This window comes from Arvicanthis niloticus, chromosome 24 (assembly GCF_011762505.2).
Source record: "Arvicanthis niloticus isolate mArvNil1 chromosome 24, mArvNil1.pat.X, whole genome shotgun sequence".
Lineage (NCBI taxonomy): Eukaryota > Metazoa > Chordata > Mammalia > Rodentia > Muridae > Arvicanthis > Arvicanthis niloticus.
Genome location: NC_133432.1, coordinates 15,016,115 through 15,040,000, shown reverse-complemented (window position 1 = coordinate 15,040,000; position 23,886 = coordinate 15,016,115). Strand labels below are relative to the sequence as shown.

Here is a 23,886-nt window from a genome sequence, read left to right as displayed (position 1 = left end):
CGAGTTTCTATGGTGTTTATCTGAATCTCCTGCATCCGGATTACTTAAGCGGAGGTGGGGTCGGGGAGAAGAGATGGCCCCATTTGTCATTGGTGATAGGCTTGACACTGGGGTGGTGGGGTGAGGGAAGCAAAGCCCATTTACTTAGGTCTGGTTACCCTTGGCCTCTGTACCTGTCCTGAAGGGAATGCTTCTGACTTTAATGAACTGATTGTGTTCTTTTAAGCCCCGGAAAGTGAGAGTTGAGTGGAATAGGAAGGAGAGAGAGTTTTTGTGATGCAGCCTCTAAACTTCCCATTTTGTATACAGCTTGGGACTTTTGTTTTTCTCCACACCCCCCCTCCTTTTTCTCTTCCCCCATCTTTTTAAATCAACAGATTCCGGAGGAAGGGAGGGAGGGAAGGAAGGAAGAAGGAGGCGTATGATTGGGCTTAGAGTAGCAAATTTATCTCTGCCTTTAGTAAGAGTGTAGTTAACTTGTCAGGTATTAGTCTGTCTTTCAAGAAGTTAATACACAGGCTCTATATTGAGAAGTGTACATCCCACTATTTTTTTTTTTTATCATTTAAATAGCTCTTCCCCTGACCCTCAAGACAGGGTTCTCTGTGTGGCCCTGGCTGTCCTGGAACTCACTCTGTAGTGATGCTGGCCTTGAACTCAGAGATCTGCCTACCTCTGGGTCCTGAGTGCTGGGATAAAGGTGCATGCTGCCATCACAGCCCTGGTGGCTTCTTATGTCAACAAGTACTTCTGCAAGGTAGGACTTATCAAAGAAGTGAAGCAGACCTGGAAGTACTCCCATTTATTACATAATAGAGTGCATTTGGAACCCTGATTATCAAGCACAAAATTCTGAAGGATTGCCTGTAGGAGATAACGGACTCTTACAAATTACCTTAAAAAAAAAAAAAGAGTATGGTTCCTATACATAAACCCCATCCTTTTTAAAGTATATTATTTAGAGGATTTAGGGGGGAAATGCTAATTCCAGAATTTTTCATTACCTGAAGCTGAAATGTGACTACACGGCAGTGACTTCCTTTCTCCATCTCCTCAGTGCTTCAGACATAGTCTTGTTCCTGCCATGGGAGCTTGTCAGTGTTCGATGCTTCATACAAGTGGCGTACTAGAGTAGGTTTTTTGTTTTTTTTTTTAATGATTGTTTTTTAAACTTAGCCAGGTGTTTTCTGTGCGTCTCCTTGTGGCAGCGAGATTTAATTGCTATGTCCCTTCTTTGACCCAGTAATATTCTCTCACAATGATGTACCATATTGCTTTGTCCCTTCATCTGCAGAGGGGCACTTGGGTCATTATATATAATATTGCTGTTCTTTTACATTTGTGTCTGTGTGTGTGTGTCTTCATATGCCCCACATGGAGAACAGAGGAGTCATTCCGCCATGGCTTGAGCTGGTCAGGCTTGCCTGGCAAGTGCTCTTAGCGTATGAGCCCTACCTAATACTGTTGTCATTGCAGATGGAGTTGAGAGGGTTCTGAAGTCAAAACAATAGTGGATACATTTAGTGGCTGCTTACTGCAGATCTCCCCCATTCATTTTCAGACTCTTGGGAAGTGTAGCCGATTTCACAGTTCTGAATGTCAGCCGCTGAGGATGCTGGTAGAAGATGAAGCGACTGAAGAGGACTCTGAAGCGGTCTCCTCCCGAAGGAGAAGCAGCAGTATCTCTAAATGACAGAGCTTAACAATTTTTGTACACTATGGAGGATTTTGATTTGGTGGAAACTTTACAAAAAACGTCACCTTCTGTAGAATCTGATATCAAAAGTGCTCCCCATTCCCTTGGGTTGAGCTTACATGCTAATAGGTAAGAGTTGGTTTGATACTATTTTCATGCATCAACAGGTCAAAATAAAGTTGTTTGCAGAGCCGACCAGTTGATCTAATCAGTGACATAGTTGCTGGTTTACCTTAAAGAACAGAACACCCAGCCTCTGATAAACTGTTCGGGTACAGTTGTCAGTTGAGAACAGTATCCGTCTGTCTCTCTGCCATGCTTTGCACTTCCTGCAGAGAAGTAAACAAGGACAACACTGTGGAAAAGAACTGCTTAGCTGTATAGCAAGTTCCAGGCCAGCCAGGGCTGCATTGTAAGACAGTGGTCTCACAAGAGTAGAAGCCCCAATTTTGCTCTTTTTACTATACATTATGTTTTTTTCTTATTTGGCAACTTATAAGGATATCTTTAAATTTTGTTAACCTAAATATATACATATACTTATTTTATTTTTTGAGGTTAGAGTCTCTTATAGCCCAGGCTAGCCTGACTCATAATATAACCTTGAGCTTTTGATTCTCTACCTCCTGATAATTTCCTAATTATTTCTCCCTTTTTTTTTTTTTTTACTTTTTATTTTAAAGAGAGAGAGAGAGAGAGAGAGAGAGAAAGAGAGAGAAAGAGAGAGAGAGAGAAAGAGAGAGAGAGAGCCGAGAGAGAGAGAGAGAGAGAGAGAGAGAGAGAGAGCGAGCCTGCCTCATTGTGTAGCTCAGGTTAGCCTCAAACTCAAGGCAGTCCTTCTTCCTAGTACTGGGATTATAAATGTAAGCTATCATACCTAGCTAATTGCTACTTTTTTTTTTGTTTGTTTTTTTGTTTTTTTGAGACAGGGTTTCTCTGTGTAGCCCTGGCTGTCCTGGAACTCACTCTGTAGACCAGGCTGGCCTCGAACTCAGAAATCCGCCTGCCTCTGCCTCTAATTGCTACATTTTAAATTAATAATATAATGTTTTATAAAGCAGGAACATTACACCAGTCTGGGAAGTAGCAATTGAAAATGTGTGTTAGTGGGGATGGAGTGATGGCTCAGTGGTTGAGAGCACTGGCTGTTCTTTCAGAGAACCCAAGTTCAGTTCCCAGCATGGACATAGGAGCTTACAATCACCTGTAATTCCAGTTCCAGGGGACCTGACACCCTCACACATACATAAAAAGACAACACCAGTGTACATAAAATAAAAAAAAAAAAAAAATAATAAAAAAGAAATTGTATTTGTAAATAAACAAACAAACAACAACAAAACAGACTATAAATTGACAAAACAACCAACCAAATGTTTTATGTATTTAGTCATTAAATGATTGATTGAGGGTCTCACTATGTAGACCAGGCTGACCTGGAACCTGTGGCAGTCCTCTGGTGCTGCCTCCCAGTCTGGGCAGTGTGCTGTGGCTTTGCACAGACACATGCATGTACATTTGCTGCATTGTCTTTGGGTTTTCTTTTGTGGAGACAGGGTCTTTTTATAGCTTCACCTGTCCTGGAACTCCCTCTGTAGACCACACTGGCCTCTGACTCACAGAAACTCACCTACCTCTGCCTCTTAAGCATGCTGGGATTAAAGGTACAGGCCACCATACTTGGCAGAGGATCACATAGCTTTAAATATAAAGATTTTGAAGAAATTGTGTATCATGAATAAACTGCTTTTAAAACTGTTGATTCTCTGCCTTCCATGTGGAGAGTTTGAAGTAGCTCTAAGATTGTATAGTACCACTTGGCATAACGGAGTCTGACAGGAGAATGTAGAGTGTGAGAAATGACCCAGAAGGAGTGTCTGCTGTGGTGCTCTAACCTGAAAGCTGAGTGCTGGCCCACATTTTACTCTCTGTCTCACTTGATGGTCCCTCTGAAATCCACTTCTAGAGGAAACTCCCTTCAGAATGTAGTGCTTGAGTTGCCTGGAGGAACCTAAGTGTGCTTTTCTCATAAAATTTATGTCACTGAATTCGTATCCTTTTTCCTTGTGACTGACAGTTAAATCCACCATGTTGCAACTACATAATTGCAACTCTGTGAAGTTCTTATGGACAGATACTTGAAAGAGTTTATTCTTGTTCTTGACTTCTTACTAATTTTTTTCTGGTCCTAACTTTTATTATTTTAGTATCTTCATTTTGTGTGTGTCTGTGTGTGTCTGTGTGTAACAAAGTTCGGGGTCTGGGAATGTAGCTCTGTTGGTTGAGGGCTTGTCTGGCATGCAGGAAACTCTGGGTTCTATTCCTAGCACAGCAGAGATCAGGCATCATGGCTTGAAACAGTAATTTCTGCACTTGGGGAGGAAAAGGCAGAAAGAACAGAAGTCTAGGGTCATCTTCTCCTACATAATGAGTGAGGCCAGCCTACCATACATGCAGCTGAAAAAACAAAACAATATAAATTTGGAGAGAAATGGCTCAGTGGTTGAGAGCACTGGCTGTTCTTTCAGAGGACCTGGGTTCAGTTCCCAGCATTCACACTGTGGCTCACAAGTATCTGTAACTCCAGTTCCAGGAGATCCAACACCGTCACACAGGTATATATGCAGGCAAAACACCAACACACATAAAATAATCATTAAAAAAATTTTTTATTACCAAAAAAACCCAAAAAAACAATAAAAGTAAAATTGCCCCTTCAGCTGCTAGACAAATTTTAATGTCCTGAATTGTGTTTGGGGAGTTTATAAACAAATCTGCAATCAACCCACATTTAGAAAAGAGGTCTTCTGGAAAGAAGTAGCGTTCTATTACATATCAGGCTCAATAAATCCTGAATATTGGCTGCTAATTGGCTTGGCAGAACTTTCATTCAAAGGTAGTCCAGCGATAAGCTTATCACACCGAATCAGGGTCTGGTTACTAAGACTTGACTGTCCTGGGCAGTGGAGAGAGAATCCTTAGTACACAATGAAGGGCTGTTTAAAGTGGGCCAGACGATCCTCTAGAATAATTCAGAGAAGCTAGGACGTTTCCCTGTGGATTCCACTGGGCTTTGGGGCATTCCCCCAGCGCTGGAGAAGGTCTTCCTGTGGCGCCGTAAAGAAGTGAGTGTGTCCCGTCGTCCTGTGCTGTCTGGCCTTTGTGGTCAGATTTTTAAAGGAGGTGCCATTATAATGGAGGATTAGGTATCAGTGGTTGTGTTCTGCTCTGCTAAATCTTGAACTGCTGAATTATTCAACACTTCAGTCGAATGAGGAAAACCATCTGAATTATTTATGTTTCAACAGAAGTAGTCCCCACCTTAGTACAAATGGGGTATCCTCTTTCTCAGGGAAGACCGGGCCACCTGTCATTCAAGGGACAGTGGAAGTTCTCACTGCTTTAAGACAAGACCTACAGAACAGTGGCCGGACTGATTCAGAACTTTGGAAGAACTGTGAGGTATCTCATTTTGTTTTATTTTGGGGTCTTGAAAAGATTTCTATTTCAGTGGGGCTGTACTGAATTGTTAGAAATCTGTGTCTAGAAAACCATGATACTTAACCTTAGGGCTAAAGTCAAATGACTAAGCATGTTAACCAGGCCCCGATACTGAAGGAACAAGAAAGGAAAACATGGAAGATGGTGGCCTCAGTAGATAGATTGGAATAGTCCCTGTGAACTGAACTCTTTGTTCCCAGCACCCTCAGATTGTTACAGTTGTTATGAATTACAGTCTTCTGTGTAACTCCTAGTTTTCCTTAATCTACTTTGCTTGAAATATTTTGAATGCTCTGATTATGAACACATTCTTCATCATGATATATTGAGCTGTCTGCTTTTCATGGCAGTGATTTCTTTGGTTACATTGTGATGGAAATTTAATTTTTATGAACATATCACAGTTGAAGTTTGATGTGGAAGCTGGTGGTGATGTGCTCTTCCTAGGATTGCAAAAACCATGAAGAGGGGTAAAAGGGAAAACAAGCAAAGTAACTAACTTAAAAGATTGACATTTAAGAGGACACACAGAAGACTTGTTTTGGAGAATATTAGCCGGGATGGCCTTTTCTCAATTGGTGTTTTGTTTTGTTTTGTTTTGTTTTTTTGAGATAGGGTTTTGGTTATGTGGCTCTGGATTGCCTGGAGCTCACTGTGTATATACCAGGCTAGCCTCGGTCTCATAGAGATCTCTCAGAGATTCTCTTGACTATGTCTTCCAAGTTCTGGGACTAAAAGTGTGAGCTGCCAGGCCAGGCCTCTTTTCCTGCATTTTAAGACGATGTTAAAGGTTATAATGCTTTATAGAAATACAAACATGGTTATCAAACTCTAAGCAGTAGATGGTTTGATTTTGTATTAATTGTACTTGTAGAACCAAAACTTGTGTTTTTAGACTATAAAATGGAAATAATGACTTCCTGGTTTAAGAATTTAGTAGCAGCCACACCCCAAATGTAATCTCTTTGAGGATAATGCATTTAAAATGGACTGTTGCTACATAGTAAGGAAATGAGCTTTTCATTTCACAGCACTCATGCCTTAGCCTCCCAAGTGCTGAGATTTCACGTTTGAGCGTCTATAATTGGCAGCTTTTCAGTTTTCTCACACTTTGTTTATCCACCCAACAATCACTATGAGCTAATGGGGAAGACCTACAGGATGTCGTGTGGTATGATGCTAAGATAGGATGGCCTGGTCTGGGGTTGTAGCTCAGTGGCATGGTGCATGCTTAGCACGCACGAGGCCCGGGGTTCTAATTCAGCATCTGGGAAAACAAGTCCCACAAAGTGTCACTCATTAGCTTGTGACCAGAGACATGTAAATAAGAACAAGAGCAACTGCCACAGCACAGCTTGTTTCCGGCACTTGTGTTTGACTAGAAGTTATTGCTTTAATACTTTGAATCAGCAGCTGAAGCCAGAGACAGACTGTGTTTGTGAGTTTAATGTATTGATTTAAGAAAACGATCTTTGTAGATGATGTTCTGTACACTGTTGATTTCGGGCTCATGGCCTGACCCTGAGCTCTCATTTGCAGGCTCAGCCTCTTTCAGGTGCAGAGCCAGGGAAAGTGAGGAGGGAGGAGACCTGGCTAGAGTTTTGTAAGCCTGTTTCTGCCCATGTCTCTTCAGTGATGTAACACTGTGCTGTGTTTAATGAACGCCCACCTGACTCATAAAGTTTAGCTACTCAGCAAGGAGCTGCGTGCTGTGTTGGTGGAAAGGGCAGTGCACTTTGTGGTCACGTCAGTAGAGTTTCTTTGATTTATTTAAGGTGCTTTCTTAGAGCGTAAAAAAAAATGACAGAAACCGCCAACAGTTTAGAGAAGTGTTTTAGGAGCAGAAGGTCAGGTTTTCCTCTGGAGTCTCTGGTTCTCACCTCCCTTTTAGAATAGTAAGATTATTTGATTCTTGTCACTACAAAGAGACTAATCTACTTTGCTAGACACAAAGCTTTCTGTTTTCTGAGTGGGCAGAGTGACAGTTTTTTAGTTTGCTTTAGCTAGATCTCTTTAGCATTTTACCACTTGGGTTACATATACAATAACAACAGCTATAGGGTAGAAGTAATAAGTATTTTCAATTTATTGTCTCTCCACTGGGTAGTGTACTAGACACTGCTTGTAACATGGAAACTTATTAGACCTGGAGACTTCTTTTTGTAGCTTTTAAAATAAAGGCAGTTCATACTATTCTAAAGTGAAATTTACAGATTAAAATAACCTATTTATACTCAAATTAGCATAGGTGTTGGTGCACACTTTTAGTCCCTTTAATTGAGAGGCAGAGGCAATCAGCTCTCTGTGAGTTTGAGGCCAGCCTGGTCTACAGAGTAAGTTCCAGGACAGCCAGGGCTACACAGAGAAACCCTGTCTTGAAAAAACAAAAAAACAAAACAAGGTGGGTGGCTCCTGAGGAATGACACTTGAGGTTCACCTCTGCCTGGTTTCCATACATGTGCGTACATGCATGAGTGCATGTACGCACATGTGCACATATATACATGCACACACAAAGTGCAGCTATCAGGTCTTTTGTCTTCATGTATGGTCCAGGCCAGTTTCAACATCCTCCTGCCTCAACTTGTTGAGTCCTGGAACTATAGGTATGTACTATGGTACCTGGTACTATCTAGTACATTATTAATCAGAAATAAAAGGGCCCATGATGAGATGGCTCAGCAGGTGAAGATGCTTGCCTCCAGGCCAGTGACCTGAGTTCACCTCTGGGTACCACACTGGAAGGAAAGAAATGCGTGCCTTCCACAAGATGACCTCTGACTTCCACATGTTTACCTTGGCATAGTCCCTTGTGTTTGGCACATTAGCGTGTGTGCTCGCGCACTTAATAAATTCTTAAAAGTATGTAAGAACAGAGCTGGAGAGATGGTTCCGTGGCTAAGAGCATAGGCTGCTTTCCAGAGGACCAATGGCCCATTCGTAGCACCCACATGGTGGCTCATTAGCTGAAACTCCAGTTCCAGGGAATCTTCTGCCTTCCACAGTACTAGGCAACAACAGAAGACAATTTAAGATTCCGTTTGAAAAATCAGGCAGGCTTTCAGATTTACCCAGATTGCAGGTTACATTTAAAAAGATTCTTTAATCTCTGCTTTTAATAGTGTTGCGCTAAATATATAAATTGGCCTATGAGTTTTGTATTTAAAAAAAATGTTTTTGCTAGGTTTGGTACCTATAATTCCAGAACTTGGGAGGCTAAGGCAGGAGGATTGCTTTGAGTTTGAGCCCAGCCTGGGTTACAGAGTGTTGCTCACTAGAGCATTTTTCTTGTGACATCTTAGGTTAAAATTCTGTTGAGTGAAGATTCTTTACGATTTCTTAGGCCAGGTGGCTGCAGCTCTTCAGTGTGGTTGAGCAGCACTGCCAGGAGCAGATTGTCGCCCAGCAGGAGCAGTTCCATAGGCAGATCCAGGTGAGTTGTCCTCAACATGGATGCTTTTTATCTGTGGATTTGCAGTCAAAACAGTTTACATGTTAGTTTTGCTTATGAAGATACCACATTTACAGTAGTAGCATATTTTGAAGCATGAACTTTTCTTAATATTAAAAAAAAGTGTTTAATATACCTTTCTTTACCCTTTTTGTTCTCAGCGAATACAGGAGGAAATCCGGAAGTTAGTGAAACTGCAGATCAGCAATGCTTCCTGGCTTTCCTGCAGCAACAGCTCTGTGAGTGAACAGGTGTCTTTAGAAAGCCAAATGGGCTTCTTTTCTGAAAACAGTGAGAGAAATGAGTCTGTTGTCAGTTACCCAGCATCTAAGGAACCCGAGACACAGCCAGCATCGTTTGCATCCCACCCAGACTGCAATGTGGACAGCAGCTCAGTGAGTAGTGGCTACGGCACCTTCTGCATCCTGGAGATGAACACCCACAAGGCTAAAGAGCCCACTGAGCCCTTGGAGCCCGAGGCAGCTTCCCAGGGGCAGCACACAGCCTCTGCGGTGCAGGCACAGGCCCCTGCAGGAGGCACAGCAGCTATAAACTTTTCCACACAGACTCCTGAAGAGCTTTGTGCATCACTAAAGGAAGATGTCTTCACTTTTCCTGGTGAATTTGAACAAAATTTTCTTGGTGAAAACAAGATCTCTGAAGTATACAGTGGAAAAGCAAATAGGTAAGTAGATTTCTCTGCTCTTTGAAAGGTTTTATTCATTTATTAGTGACATTTAAAGTATAATAAATAATGTTCTTTTTGTTTGGTCTACAGTAGAATTGAGATGTATTTGGATACAAATCAGTTTTACCATTAAAATCTGACTCTTACATGTTACATGTGGAGAACTGAAATGAACAAGCCCTGTGTACTAATGACTCCTGACTCTTGCCATGTGCAGTGCTTTAAGACTGGTAAATGTAGGGCTGGAAAAAGGGATCAGAATTTAAGAGCCTCGCTGCATTTTTAAAGGACCTTTTTAAAAGGTGTTCCCAGCACCTACATGGCAGCTAACAAGTATAATCACAGTTCCAGTTGATCCAACATCTTCACTTGGCCCCTCGGGCACTGTATACATGTGATACACGTGTATAGCATGTAGACAAAATACTCATACACATAAAGATATAAATCAACCTTTAAAAAGGACTTTTTAAAAAAAATATTTTATTTTAATTATGTGAGTACACTATAGTTATTGTCTTCAGACACATCAGAAGAAGACATCAGATCCCATTACAGATGGTTGTGAGCCACCATGTGGTTGCTGGGAATTGAACTCAGGACCTCTGGAAGAGCAGTCAGTGCTTTTAACCACTGAGCCACCTCTCCAGCTCTAAAAATAACTCTTAACAGCTGGATGTGATGGTGCACGCTTTTAATCCCAGCACTGGAGAAGCAGAGGCAGGTGGATCTCAGGAGCTCCACAGCGTAAGTATAGGACAATTAAAGCTACACAGAAACCCTGTCTCAAAAAAGGAAAAGAAAAGAAAAGAAAGAAAAAGAAAAGAGAAAAGGCCGGGCAGTAGTGGCGCACGCCTTTAATCCCAGCACTTGGGAGGCAGAGGCAGGTGGATTTCTGAGTTCAAGGCCAGCCTGGTCTACAGAGTGAGTTCCAGGACAGCCAAGGCTAAACAGAGAAACCCTGTCTCGAAAAACCAAAAAAAAAAAAAAAAAAAAAAAAAAAAAAAAGAGAGAGAGAAAAGAAAAGAAAGACCCTTATCTCAGGCTTCATGTGGTGGTGCTTTCCTTTGATTCCAGTACTTGAAAGGCAGTGGCAGGAGGCTCTCTGTGAGCTGGAAATCTAGGACAGCCAGGAGTATCTCAAAAACAAAAATCCAAATACCCCCAAATCAAAAAAACAACAAGAAATTTTGTGGTTTACTGGAAGTTTTATACATCTGAAATGTGTTATAGAAGCTGGGTATGGTGGTGCATGCCTTTAACCCCAGCAGAGGCAGATGGATCTCTGTGAATTCAAGGCCAGCCTGGTTTATATAGCAGGGTCCAGGACAAACATGGCTATATAACAGAGAGACCCTGTCACAAAACAAAACAACAGAAAACAGAAAAAAAGAAAGTTAGACAGAAACTGAAGGATGGGCTGTCCAGAGACTACTCTACCTAGGTATCCTTCCCTTGTGCATTCACCAAAGGTAGACACTGATGTGATGCCAGGAAGTGAATGCTGACAGGAGCCTGATATAGCTGTCTCCTTAGAAATCTGCCAGAGCTGGGCAGTGGTGGCACACGCCTTTAATCCCAGCACTTGGGAGGCAGAAGCAGGCAGATTTCTGAGTTTGAGGCCAGCCTGGTCTACAGAGTGAGTTCCAGGACAGCCAGGGCTACACAGAGAAACCCTGTCTCAAAAAACCAAAAAAAAAAAAAAAAAAAAAAAAAAAAAGAAGAAGTCTGCCAGAGCAATACACAGAGGCAGAAGCTCACAGCTAACCATTGAACTGATCATGGGGTTCTCAATGGAGGAGTGAGAAGACTGAAGGAGCTGAAAGGGTTTGCGGCCCCATGAAGATAGCAACAATACCAACCAACCAGAGCTCCCAGGGCCTAAACCACCAGCCTGGGAGCACACTGGGAGGGACCCATGGCTCCAGCTGTATATGCAGGGGAGAATGACAGTGTCAGGCATAGGTGGGTAAGGAAGGTCTAGTGAAGGCTGGATGCCCCAGTGTGGGGGAAATCGTGGATGGGGAGGTGGGAGTGGGAGTATGGGTGGGGGGGCATATCCTCATAGAAGCAGGAGGAAGGGGGATGGAGTGGGGGTTCCTGGGTGGGTGGGGAGGAGGATTACATCTGAAATGTAAATAAAATATCCAATAAAAAATTTAAAAATTAAAAAAAATTAAAATACCTGGGGGCGGGGGGGGGGGAAGAAAGTTAGGAGACTCAGGGCCAGTGGGATGTCCCTGGGTGAAGGAGCTTGCCATGCAGGCTTTGATGACCAGAGTTCTGTCTTGCAGGAGAGAACTGACTCTACAAAGTTGTCCTTTGACCTCTGTGTGTACACTGTGACACACATACATCATGTGTATACACAAAATAAAAAAAAGATGCATAAGTGAGTGAATAAATAAAAAATTAAGGAAAAGAAATTACAGTTGGAGAGAAGGTTAAGACAGATACTGTTACAGAGGACCTGAGTTCCGTTCCCAGAATCTACACTGTGGCTCACAATGGCCTGGGACTCCAAGTGTAGGGTACTGATATTCTCTTCTAGCTTCTACAGGCACTAGACATGCATGTGCTACACAGACATACATGCAGGTAAAATGTTCATTTCTATAAAAATCCTTCACTTTGAATCTTATGCATTGCTGTTTTCTCTGCACATATGTCTGTGTGACACTGTTGGGTCCGCTGGAACTGGAGTTACAGACAGGTGTGAGCTGCCATGTGGGTGCTGGGAATTGAACGCAGGTCCTTTGGAAAAGCAGGCAGTGCTCTTAGTTACTGAGCCATCTTTCCAGCAGCAATAAAAAATAAATCTTAAAAAAAAAAAAAAGGTATTTAGGAAAATCAATAAAACATCATTTTTGTTTCATTTTTTTGAGTCAAGGTCTCTATATAACCCTGGCTATCCCACAACATGCTGTGTAGAGTAGTCTAGCCTCAGACCTACAGAGATCTGCTGAGTGCTAGAACACGGGAGTGCACTGCTGCATCTGCCCCCTTTTGCTAGCAGAAGAACCAAGCCCTGCCACTGACACACTAGGTGCTGTGCTGGCTTTTATAGATAAAGGATGGCCTTTAAAGGAAGTAATTTCTTTTTTTCTTTTTAAGTAGTAAGTCTATAACATCATGGGCACAAAAACTGAAGCAGAGCCAGCCAAAGCAAGCACATACCGAAGATGACTGCTCAAGACCTAAGCCAGGGAGCGAGCTAACCTGGAAGCCTCCAGCTGAAACAGTAGGTGACAAGGGGCTCTTCTGGCATGCCTTGGCTCCTGATGGTGACACGGGATTGCTGTGGCCTTGCTTATCTGTTTATTTAATTTTCTTTAAAAGGACTTACCTGATTGGGTGTATGGTTATTTGCGTGCATGCATGTGTATGTACCATATACATACAACGCTGCTGGGGACCAGAAGAGGGCGTCAGATCCTTCTTCTGTTACTTGGTTGTAAGCTGCTGTGTGGGTGCTGGAATCAAGCCCCAGTCCTGTGCAAGAACAGATGGTGCTGTTAACTGCTGAGCAGCTGTCTAGCCTTGAACTTCACAGGTCTTTTTGTCTCAGGAGTGACTGCCATTGACTCTAAATCTGGCCTCTTTAGTAGGCTGGAAATGAGAGCTAATGAAGGACAGAATTGTATAAGTATGAAAACGGAGAGATGTAAGAGTGGTGGCTTCTCCTCCAGAGGACCCGAGTTCAGTTCTCAGCACCCAGTGACAAGTACAGCAGTCTATACTCCAGGTGCAGGGATCCGATGCCCTCTTGTGGCCTCCGAGGATACTGCACTCATACGCATAGGCATAAGTGAAGGTAAAAATACGTATGCATACAATTAAAATATTTGTGGAGCGTTTATTCTCTTTGTGTTAAATGTTTACATTTGGCAAGAAAGTGATCAATTTAAAAAAAGAAAAAGTGATCACTAAAAAAAACAAACAACTTTGACTGAGAGTATAGCTCGGTGGTTGAGTATTTGTCTGACCTGTATACACGAATGAGCCCCTGAGTGTGCTCCTCAGCATCACAGAGCAGACTTCAAATAGTCTATATTACTCGTATGTTGCAGCAAGTAGTACCATATGTGCCAAGTACTTTTTTTTTTTTTTTTTTTTTTTTTTCGAGACAGGGTTTCTCTGTGTAGCCCTGGCTGTCCTGGAACTCACTCTGTAGACCAGGCTGGCCTGGAACTCAGAAATCCACCTGCCTCTGCCTCCCAGGTGCTGGGATTTAAAGGCATGCTCCACCACTGCCCAGCTAAGCACTTTCTTAAAATTGTGAAAATTTGGATAATTATGATTTTATAATTTGAGTTCTAAGTTTGTAGATATAGTTTAATTTTTTTTCCTTGTGACTGAGTTAGCCGTATAGCCCTGGCTACCTCCTCCTCTTGCCTCTCAGGCCCCTGAGTAGCAGCGATTGAGGTAGAATGTCACCATGCTTTGCAAGAATAAATGTTTACACTCTATGTGTAGCTTTTGCTAACACAGCAACTTTGTTCATTAAAGAGCCACAGACAGAACATTCCAGAATGTGTGTTTCCACCGTGACCTACACTGTAATGGGACAGCATACTGCTTAGTGTCACACATGGAGGTTCCAAAATCGGGTCTTTGTATAAGCTGAACGTGGTCTTGTCATTATCCTAGGAAAAATTTTGAATTAAAAGGTTGTAGAGTTCCTCACTTTTTAAATTTGTTTGTGTTCATTTCTTTATTTCTTTACTTTTTATTCTAATGTAGGTGTGCATGTTAAGCTGGCATGTGGAAGTTAGTGGGCAGCGAATGAGAGTCAGGGGCTGAGATTGAACTCAGACTGTTAGGCAAGCCAGCAAGCACCCGTGCCCCTCACCAGTGAGCACATGTACCCCCCCACCAGTGAGCACCTGTATCCCCCTACCAGCAAGCACATGTACCCCCCAGCAAACACCTGTATCCCCCCACTAGTGACCATATGTACCCTCCACCAGTGAGCACCTGTATCCCCCCACTAGTGACCATATTTACCCCCCACCAGTGAGCACCTGTATCCCCCCACCAGCGATCACATGTAACCCCTACCAGTGATCATATGTACCCCCCACCAGTGAGCACCTGTATCCCCCCACCAGTGATCATATTTACCCCCCACCAGTGAGCACCTGTATCCCCCCCACCAGGATCACATGTACCCCCCCAGCAAACACCTGTATCCCCCCCACCAGCAAGCACATGTATTCCCCCCCTCCAGTAAGCACCTGTATTCCCCCCACCAGTGATCATATGTACCCTCCACCAGTGAACACCTGTATCCCCCCCACCAGGATCACATGTACCCCCCCAGCAAACACCTGTATCCTCCCACCAGTGATCATATGTATTCCTCCATCCAGTAAGCACCTGTATCCCCCTATACCCAGCCATCTCACTGTCCTTTCCCTCAGCCTTTTAAAATTTTTATTTTTTATCTGTGTGTGTATATGTATATATGTGTATATATATATACATGTATATATACATATATATGTGTATATATACATATATGTGTATATATATGTATGTATATAATATATATGTATACACATGTGTATATATATATATATATATATATATATATACTTATACTTTTTTTTTTTTTTTTTGAGGCAAGATCTCTACATAGCCCTGGCTGGCTAGAACTTAGTATGTACACCAGGCAGGCTTGGAACTCACAGTGATCCACCTGCCTCTGCTTTTGAGTGCTGGGATTAAAGGTATTTACCACCATGCCCAGCTTCCCTCAAACTTTTAAAGAAACTACTTATTTCTCTTTTAATAGTGTCCTTCCACCCTCAACCCCCTTCTGAGACTCTCACACTGTAGTCCATTGAACTCATGCTAATCCTCCTGCCTCAGGGTCTCAGGTAGGGAGATTATAGTCATGAGCTTGTACGATGTAGGCTTCCTATACACGGAACCCCAGTTGTGCTGAAGAGGAAGGAGGGGAAAGTCAGTGACCCCCAAAGGCTTCTGAGGCCTGAGAAGCTGTGTTGCGGTGTTTTGTGTTAGGGAAAGTGCTAAGCTCTTTCTTCAGTTGCAGACTGGAGCGGCCCATTCATGCTCTGGGGCTGGCTCTCTTACTTTGAACTACTTTGCCATCATTTGTGGAATATCATTTTTTGGAACAGTGGTCTGCAACTAATTGCAGATTAGGGCAGAAAATTGCTATTTTCTTTGTAGTTGTTTGGCATAAAGGGAACATGTTCTCCTTCCTATATAATAGTTTCTTCTATTTTATAAAACACAATACTTAAATGCTGTCTCACACCCCGCCCCCAACCCCAGAGACAGAGTCTTCCTACATAGATCAAGCTGCCACTGTCTTCTGAGTTCTAGGGTTCCATGGGTACATAAGCCCCGTACCATGCCTAACCCCCCTTTTCTGTGTGTGTACATACTGAGTGTCTGTCTACTGCCACACCTTCAGCCCCAAGACTTTTCTGCTTCTGGTTTGTGGTTTTACTCCTGGTGTAGTCAGTGGGTTCTTGTAGACATCTGTGGTTGTGACTCACACTATATTTGAGGTTGCCTCGTGCTTCCCAAACTTTGCTGCAAGTTGGAGCCATCTGAGCTTTAAAAGTGTAATTCAGACTGGCCACTTCTGCTAGGTGTTCTGACTGCTAGAAGGGCGGGGCTGCCTGTAGAGGAATGTTAAATTCATGTACATCGGTATGTGAGGGCCTCTAAGAGGTCCCTGGGTGGACTGGTGGTGTGGCGTGTCTGGAGCAGCAGCTCTTGCCTGGCTGCTGTCATCAGGGCAGCTGAGAGTCAGGCCAGCGGCCACTACCCTCTCACTGCTGTTTATGCCCCACAGGGCAGCAGAAGGAGAGGCGCCCATCTCCTGGGCAAGGCTAATTCTTCCTCATGGATGATACATTTAGCATGAAATCATTTGGGGAAATCACATTTCTGTGGTGTTACTGAACTTACAAGTGATTTTGAGGTGGTGTTATTGGCTGGTGATACAGGAACGTCGTGCCCAGTGCATTTCCTTGTGTAGAGTTCTGGATTCAGAGGAGCTGGAGAGTCTTTACTGAGCTTTTCTCTCTGTGTTCCTAATGTTTTCAGTTTCATTCCACAAAAGGGACTGCTTATCAGAATTCTCCTCTGAGGAACTTTGCCTTTTGCACAATGCTGGTTTATTCTTGGAAATAGCTACTTTGAAGTCTATCTTGACTTTGTGTATTGTGTGGCACAAGCATTTCCCAGGGCCAAGTTGTTCTTTATTTCTTTGGCCCTTTGTTTTCCACTTCATGGGCTGAAGGACTCCGGTCTTTAGACTAAGCAATCAGTTGGTCCTTGAGCTGGACTCAGGGCAACATCTTTGGCTAAGAGGACTTAGGTTTAGAAGGCTTTTGTTGAATCATGCTTTTACTTTGAAGTGGCCTTTTTCTTCAGTGGGTAGCCTTTTACAGGCAGCGTTGTGTATGGCAGTGTTCTAGTGCACAGTGTTTTTACTCCTGTCCCGAGGCTTGGACCTCTGCAGCAGGGTGATCTCTATCTATTTTACTTGGGGGTATTTGACTTGGTCTCTGATAGTCACTTTCCCATACTGGAAGAGTCAAGAGTTCTAAGAGACAGACGGTGACTTAGGAATTTGTACCTTGATAGAAAGAGGTGGAATTTGTACCTTGATAGAAAGAGGTGGAACGGCTCCCTTTGCAGCAGACTTGGGAGTAGCTTGTTCCTTCTAATAAAGCACTGCCCAGGTACTTTTACCGCTGGAGTGAGGAAGAGGGAGTACCTGGAAGAAGTCAATGAAAGCTGGTTGGTGGTAGCACACACCTTTAATCCTAGCACTCAGGGCAGGCAGAGGCAGGTGGATCTCTGTGAGTCCGAGGCCAGCCTGGTCTATGGAACAAGGTTCTAGGACAGCCAGGGCTAACACAGAGAAACACACTGTCTTGAAAAACAACAAAAACAACAACAACAAAAAGAAAAAGAAGAAAACGTCCCTGTGTTTGAGACAGCTTCTTTTTTCTCTCTAGTGGTGAGCAAAGGTCTTTTTTTTTTTTTTTTTTTTTTTTTTTTTGGTTTTTTGAGACAGGATTTCTCTGTGTAGCCCTGGCTGTCCTGGAACTCACTCTGTAGACCAGGCTGGCCTCGAACTCAGAAATCTGCCTGCCTCTACCTCCCAAGTGCTGGGATTAAAGGCGTGCGCCACCACCGCCCGGCAGCAAAGGTCTTTTTGCAGCAAGTGTTCCACTGTGCTATACCCATTCCCGGAATTTAGAGTAAGGAACGGTGACTCAAAGGTTTTGTTTCTTTAAAAAGATTTTTTTTTTTAAAGTTTGTGTGCATGTGTGAATGTGTGTGGTGCACCTGAAGGCCCCCACAGAGGCCAGAAGATGGCATTGGGTCCCATCCGTGTTAGCTAGAGGAGTTACAAGTGGGTGTGAGCCGTCTGATGTGAGTCAGCGGGGCCTGCGAACTGAGCTAGGGTCCTTTGCAAGAGAAGTACGCACTTAACCCCTCACCCACTGGGCCACCTCTTCAACACCTTGGTTTGTTTTTCAAACAGGATAGATAATAATCACTTTTAGCCTTTGCTGGGATTTATATATGAGATGTAAGAGGCTGCGAGCCTTGTGGTATATATCTGTAATCCTAGCACGTAGGGAATAGAGGGTGGGGTGATCAGGAGTACAAAGCCAGCTTAGACTGCATAGCTCACTCTAGACCAGCCTGGGCTATATAGCAAGACTCAAAAAATGAAGGGCTGGGGGCTGGGCTGATGACGCTGCCATTAAGAGCATCTTCCGGAGGATCTGGGTTCCATTCTCAACACCCATATGGTGGCTCACAAACATCTGTATCTCTAGTTCCAGGTGACCTGATACCATCTTCTGGTTTCCTCCCTGGGTACCAAGTATGCAAGCGGTGCACAGGCTACACGCAGGCAAAACACCCACACACATGATGATGATGATGATAAAAAAAAAATCAAAACCCAAAACCAAGGGCTAGGGAATGTAGCTTATCGTAAAGTGCTTTTGTAGCCTGCCTGACCTGGGTTTGCTCTCCAGTATCAACACATGCACAGAGCAATCTGTTATCCAGGGAGCAAGAAAATGATGAGGTTTAGGTTATCCTGGGCTACATTAGCAAGGCCCTGTCTAAAAGAAGCAAAAGAAGGGCTAGGTGGAGCCTGTTGCCTTGTGTGCCCAAGACCCTGGGATTAATGTTGTCTACAAACAACCCAAAAGTAGTTTATTATTTGCCGTTCATGTTACTGATTTGAGGTTTTGAGACATTTGATTTACTGAAGTTGTGATGATAGAAACAGACTACTAGTTAATTTTTTTTTTGTTTAACTACATGACTAATTCCAGATTTCTCAAATTCCTGCTGGAAATCGATAGCAGACTGTAAATGCATTTTGGTTTTCACCTCATATATAACACCTGTCCTCAGCCGTCTCTCTCCTTCTAAGAACCCTCTAGCTCCACAGTGACCAAAACAAACAACAAGAAAGCCTTTGAGAGATGATGCAGGATGCTTGTCCACACTATGTTTTTGCAGCCATGGAGAAGTGATGGTCTCTCTTCATAGCCTGCTGCAGCCTCTGCCTGGATTAACGCCTGGCTCAGTAGTGTGTGCCCGATGTGTGTAGCCGTCACCGATTGTCCTCTTTTGTCTCTTGCAGTCTGACCTTGCTGCCGATGCTACACGTCCTTGTGCCTTTTACCTCAATAAGCCAGCCGAAAGCCCAAGTTCATGGTTGTCTGATTCAGGAACAGGTATGGAACTTCAAGCATTTTAGAACAGTTTTTGGAGACAGGTTTCACTGTGTGGTCCTGGCTGGCTTGGAACTCATCCCGTAGACCAGTCTGGCCTCGAACTCACAGAGATTTTTCCTGCCTCTGTGCTGCGATTAAAGATTTGTGCCAGCCTGTGGCTTGAACTTAAATTGAAAAGAAAAAAATTAATTTATCTTTTAATTTATGTATATGAGTGTTTTGCTCACACATGTAACTGTGCACCATATCTGTCTGGTACCCTGGGAGGCCAGAAGAGGGTATTGGAGTTACAGATGTGAACCACCATAAGGGTGCTTGGAATTGAACCTGGGTCCTCTGGAAGAACAGCAAGTGTGCTTAACCACCGAGCCATCTTTACAACCCTCTGGAACTTTAGGGAGTTTATTTTACCCCCAGCTTTCTTGCATTTCCCACTGTGTGATTAGAAGCATGTGCAGTGTCTGGCTTCTCCAGAAGCACTGTTTGCCTGGAGTCTGTTTGCCGTGAATCCGTTACAAGTTCCGTGAGGATGGGTTGACGCAGTGTGTCCACAGTGGTTCCTTCCAGAGAGCTGCAGAAATCTTTGCTGCCTTTCTCTGTTACTCTACAAGGACTCAGTGAGTTCAGAGCCTCTGCAAGCCACTGTCAGGTGTTCTGTCTTTTTGTGCTGTTTTTGTGCTGACTCCCCATCTCAGTACCGGTTCCCATGTGGCACATTACTTATCTGTTTGAATTCGCTTTGCTTTAACAGAAATGGTGGGGCTCAGCCACCTCTTCCCGTTTCCACTGCTCCCGCTCCTGTGGCTCCACCTTCTGACCTGCCTCCCTGCTGCCGGTCCACCCACACCTTTTAGTCTGTGGGCAGCATGGTAGCCAAAGTGCTCCTTCTCTCCTTGGGTCTCCACTCAAAGTCTGCTGTGGTTCCCATTTCCCCAAAATAGCAGCCGGAATCTTTATGGAGCCCCACAAGGCCCAGCACGATAGAGCTGATCGCCCCCTCCCTGTGCTGAGAGCCTGCTCACTTCTGCTAGGGACTCAGTCGAAGACTTTGCCTTAGCTGCCTGCCTTCTCTGCAACAGGAGTCTCTCTCCTAGCTGTTACTCTCAGTGAAACAGGCCTCGCCTGTTTAAAAATAGTTTTGGAAAGAGTTCCTCCCCTGAGAACCCTCCCTGAAATAACAGAGTCAGTGACTGGGATAGAGATGCAGCTCTAGGAGGGACGAGGTCATGCTAGACCTCATGAACCAAATCTGTGGCTGGCCAGGCATGGTGACACACACACTTAATCCCAGCACTCGGGTTTGACACAAGGTCTTACTACATTTATTTATTTATTTATTTGGGAGGAATGATAACAAGGGCATCCCATGGCGTGTGTGTGAAGGTCAGAGGACAGCTTGTGGGAGTCCGTTCTCTCCTTCCATCATGTGAGTTCCAGGGATAGAACTCAGGTCATCAGGTTTGGTGGCAAGAATCTTTTAATCCACTGAGCCCCCTCACTGACTTGTGACCGAACTGTCTAAGACCCTTCCTCACTCCTTTCTGTTCTCTGTGTGTGCACATCAGGGCTGACTTACTGGAAGCTGGAGGAGAAGGACATGTATCACTCTTTGCCTGAAACTTTGGAGAAGACATTTGCACCATCCCCCGCGGAGAGGCCCCTGAGCCAGGTAATGCACATCCCCCATGCTTGCCTGGGCGCTGGTGTGTCATGATGGTAGATGACACTCTCACCATAGGTAATGCATTGATTCAGCTTCTGAAATGCTGGAGGAAGCTTAGGCTTGAGAGTCAGGCTCCCTTTCAAACATATCTCATCTTGTTTCCTATATGAGCTTAAAAAGGTTACTTCAAAATGGAAGTAAGGTAGGTGTGGTGGTGCCATCACTTCCTCAATCTTAGCACTAAGTATGTTGAGGCAGGTGGATCACTGTGAGTTGGAGGCCACATAATGAGCTGGGCTGTGTAATAAGACCCTATCTCAAGCAAACAAAACAAACACAGAAATACAGGCTGGGGAGACCTCAGTTGTAGCTGCCCGCGGCCACAAGTCAACTGGATTCACCTGAAAGGGGGGCTGGGAATGAAAGGGGAAGGAAGGCGAGAAGAGATGAGGCCAAGACAAAGTTCTTTGATCAAGGCCCAAAGCTTTAATGTTCAGCTCTCAATTTAAAGGGGAAGACCCAACCCACAACCCCTCCTGGTTTCAGATGGGTGGGATAATCCATAGTCCATTCCAGGTCATGGCCGGAGATGTCTCAAGGCAAGCCCAGGGGCAGTTCTGCTGTGTTCCGGGCAGCCAAGGTGGGTAACTCCACCTAGATCCCGTCACTTGACCTTGCTGTGGCAACCAAGGTCTCTCAGTCCTACTCATGGGGGGGAGAGTACACTCAGTCAGTGCAGTCATATTACCCAAGCTTAATCTCCAGAGTCTGTATGAGAAGCCTTGAGCAGCGGCCCCCCTTCTCACCACAGCTCTAAGGAGCTGGAGCAGACAGCTTCTGGCCGGCTGGCTGGTCAGTCACTCTATACTACTGGGCAAGTTCCAGGCCAGTCTGTCTCAGAGTCTGTCTCAAAAACAAAGGTGTATGGAGCAAGAGGTTGTCCTGTGGCCTTCACATGAATATGTACTCGAGAGTGAACACACACACACACACACAGACACACACACACACACACACACACACGGCACATACCACACACAGAAATATACACAGGCATAGACATACAAAACGAACCAACAGAAGTAAAAATACTGAACCAATGTTTTAGAAATTAAATGCTTCTGTGCCTACTTGTTTTTTCTCTCTCTCTGTGTGTATGTGTAATAAGTTATTGGCAGTTAATTTGTTTTCCCTTTCTCCTAGACCTGATGGTGATTTCTGTCATTTTAAAATTCCCATTAGATGCATTTGTAACATAATTTGAAGCATTTAGCTTACAATATTTTGTTCTTTTTTTTGTTCTTTTACTTTTTTTTTTTTTTTTTTGACAAGGTCTCATGTGTCCCCACCTGACCTTCAACTCCCTGTGTGGCTGAGATTGATTGTGAGCTCTCGGTCCTTTTGCCCTCCCCTCCCAGGGTCTGGGATCACAGCTGTGTGCTGTCCTCCCCTGTCTCACGTGTAGGCTCTGACCGAGTCATAAGGAGAAGAGCCTGGGAAAGGAAAGGTTTACATAAACAGCAGGGTTTGGGGATGCAGCTCAGTTGTAAAGCCCCCGGGTTGATCCCCAGAACCACAAAACAAAGAGCTCCTCAAAATACAATTAGGAAACACAGCCCCTCCTCCCCCCAAAAAAGACTCATACAGACATGAAAGTGGGAATTAAAACAAAGCAAAACAAAAACCAACACATGTGTCATAGGTGGCAGAGACAGGTGGACCTTAAGAGCTTGATGACTGGCTAGTCATGCCTGCTTGGCAGAACTGTAGCACAGTGAGAGACCCTCTCAAATGGAAAAAGATGCTTAAGGGATGATACTAGAGGTTGCCTCTACTTTTTACACACACGCACGCACACACACACACACTAACCCACAAACACGAACACACACACATACTGACTTCTGGTTAGTTGGGTGTATTAGTGTGTGTCTATAGTACTAGCTAGCTGCTGGGCAGGCTACAATGAGAAGATCACACAGGTCAGAGAGTTTGAGACCAGCCTAGGCAACAAACCCATATGCAAAGTGTAGTTTCTACTACCCTGCTTTAGTCTCTGGGTGAACTGTGCTACCAGCTACCACCCTGGTTCCCTTGATGCATGGATGAAAGACACACATACACAACTGCTCATTTTTAACCTGCCTTAGGGCTCAGTGGCTGGGCTCTTCTAAGCCTTCTGCGGCTAGCATGCCCTTCCCTTTACTTCTTGCTCAGCACCCTAAATCTGTCCTCGGCTTAGTTGTCTTTTTAATCTCCCACCTGCTACCCCAGGCCCAGTTGGGGAAGTAGCCATTGGCTACTCCCCCTGAGATCTCACATGGGTGATGGCTTTCTCTCCTTGGCGAATTCGCCAAACCATAGTGAATTACCTTTCCTCTTTTTGCGTCTTCTAGCCTACCTGTGGGAACCTGGAATTCCCGCCTCTTTCACCCAGCCATTGGCCATTGGTATCTTTATTGATCACCAAGAACCAGTTGGGGAACAGGACCTTCAGCATTCACATACAGATTCTCAATCAAAGCATCAGAACCACTCCCTACACCCATTCCCTCAACAGAAAGACCCATGGTGCCTTTGTGGACTTAAAATATTTGGGGGTTGGGAAGATCACCCATCAAGTAAAGGTACTTGCCACCAAGCCTGACTACCTGAATTCAGTTTCTGGGTTCTATATGGTAGAAGAGAGCTAACTGCTCTACTTGTCCTGACACATGTGAGCGGACACACATGTACACATAAAATAAGTATGTAAACATAATACAAATTGTAAAAATTTTCTCTGTGTATGTGTGTGAGAGAGAGACAGAGACAGAGAGTGCACCTATATTTGTGCTACATGGGTGAGTCCAGGAGCCTGTGTAGGTCAGAAAAAGGTGTCTGGAAGTGGAGTTATGGGTGATCTGTGAGTGTTGGAAACTGAACCCAGGTCCTCTGCAAAAGTGACAAGTACTTTTGCCTACTGAACTATCTTGCCATCCTGTTTTTGTTTTGTTGTGACAGGCTCTCAGATAGCCTACTGTGACCTGCCACTCATTATGTAGCTGAGTATGACCTTGAATCCTAATCTTCCTGTCCCGAATTTCCCTGTTATAGGGTTATAGGTATTGCTCAGCTAAAATTCTGTAT

The 23,886-nt window shown here is 44.1% G+C and overlaps 1 protein-coding gene across 5 annotated transcripts in view; it reads left to right on the top strand.

Annotated features, from left to right (window-relative positions):
- The window catches only part of Mphosph9 (M-phase phosphoprotein 9), a 64,299-nt gene that overhangs the window by 866 nt on the left and 39,547 nt on the right, over positions 1-23,886 (top strand). For 2 of the 5 annotated variants that reach the window (XM_076922888.1, XM_076922892.1), the window contains exons 2-8: positions 1,562-1,825; positions 5,005-5,158; positions 8,541-8,630; positions 8,810-9,333; positions 12,451-12,577; positions 19,001-19,094; positions 20,660-20,763. In XM_076922888.1, the coding sequence (XP_076779003.1) occupies positions 1,719-1,825; positions 5,005-5,158; positions 8,541-8,630; positions 8,810-9,333; positions 12,451-12,577; positions 19,001-19,094; positions 20,660-20,763 (1,200 nt within the window). In that variant the 5' untranslated portion in view covers positions 1,562-1,718. Of the gene's footprint in view, positions 1-573; positions 758-1,561; positions 1,826-5,004; positions 5,159-8,540; positions 8,631-8,809; positions 9,334-12,450; positions 12,578-19,000; positions 19,095-20,659; positions 20,764-23,886 lie in introns of all 5 variants that reach the window. The other 3 variants (XM_076922889.1, XM_076922890.1, XM_076922891.1) reach the window with 3 other exon arrangements.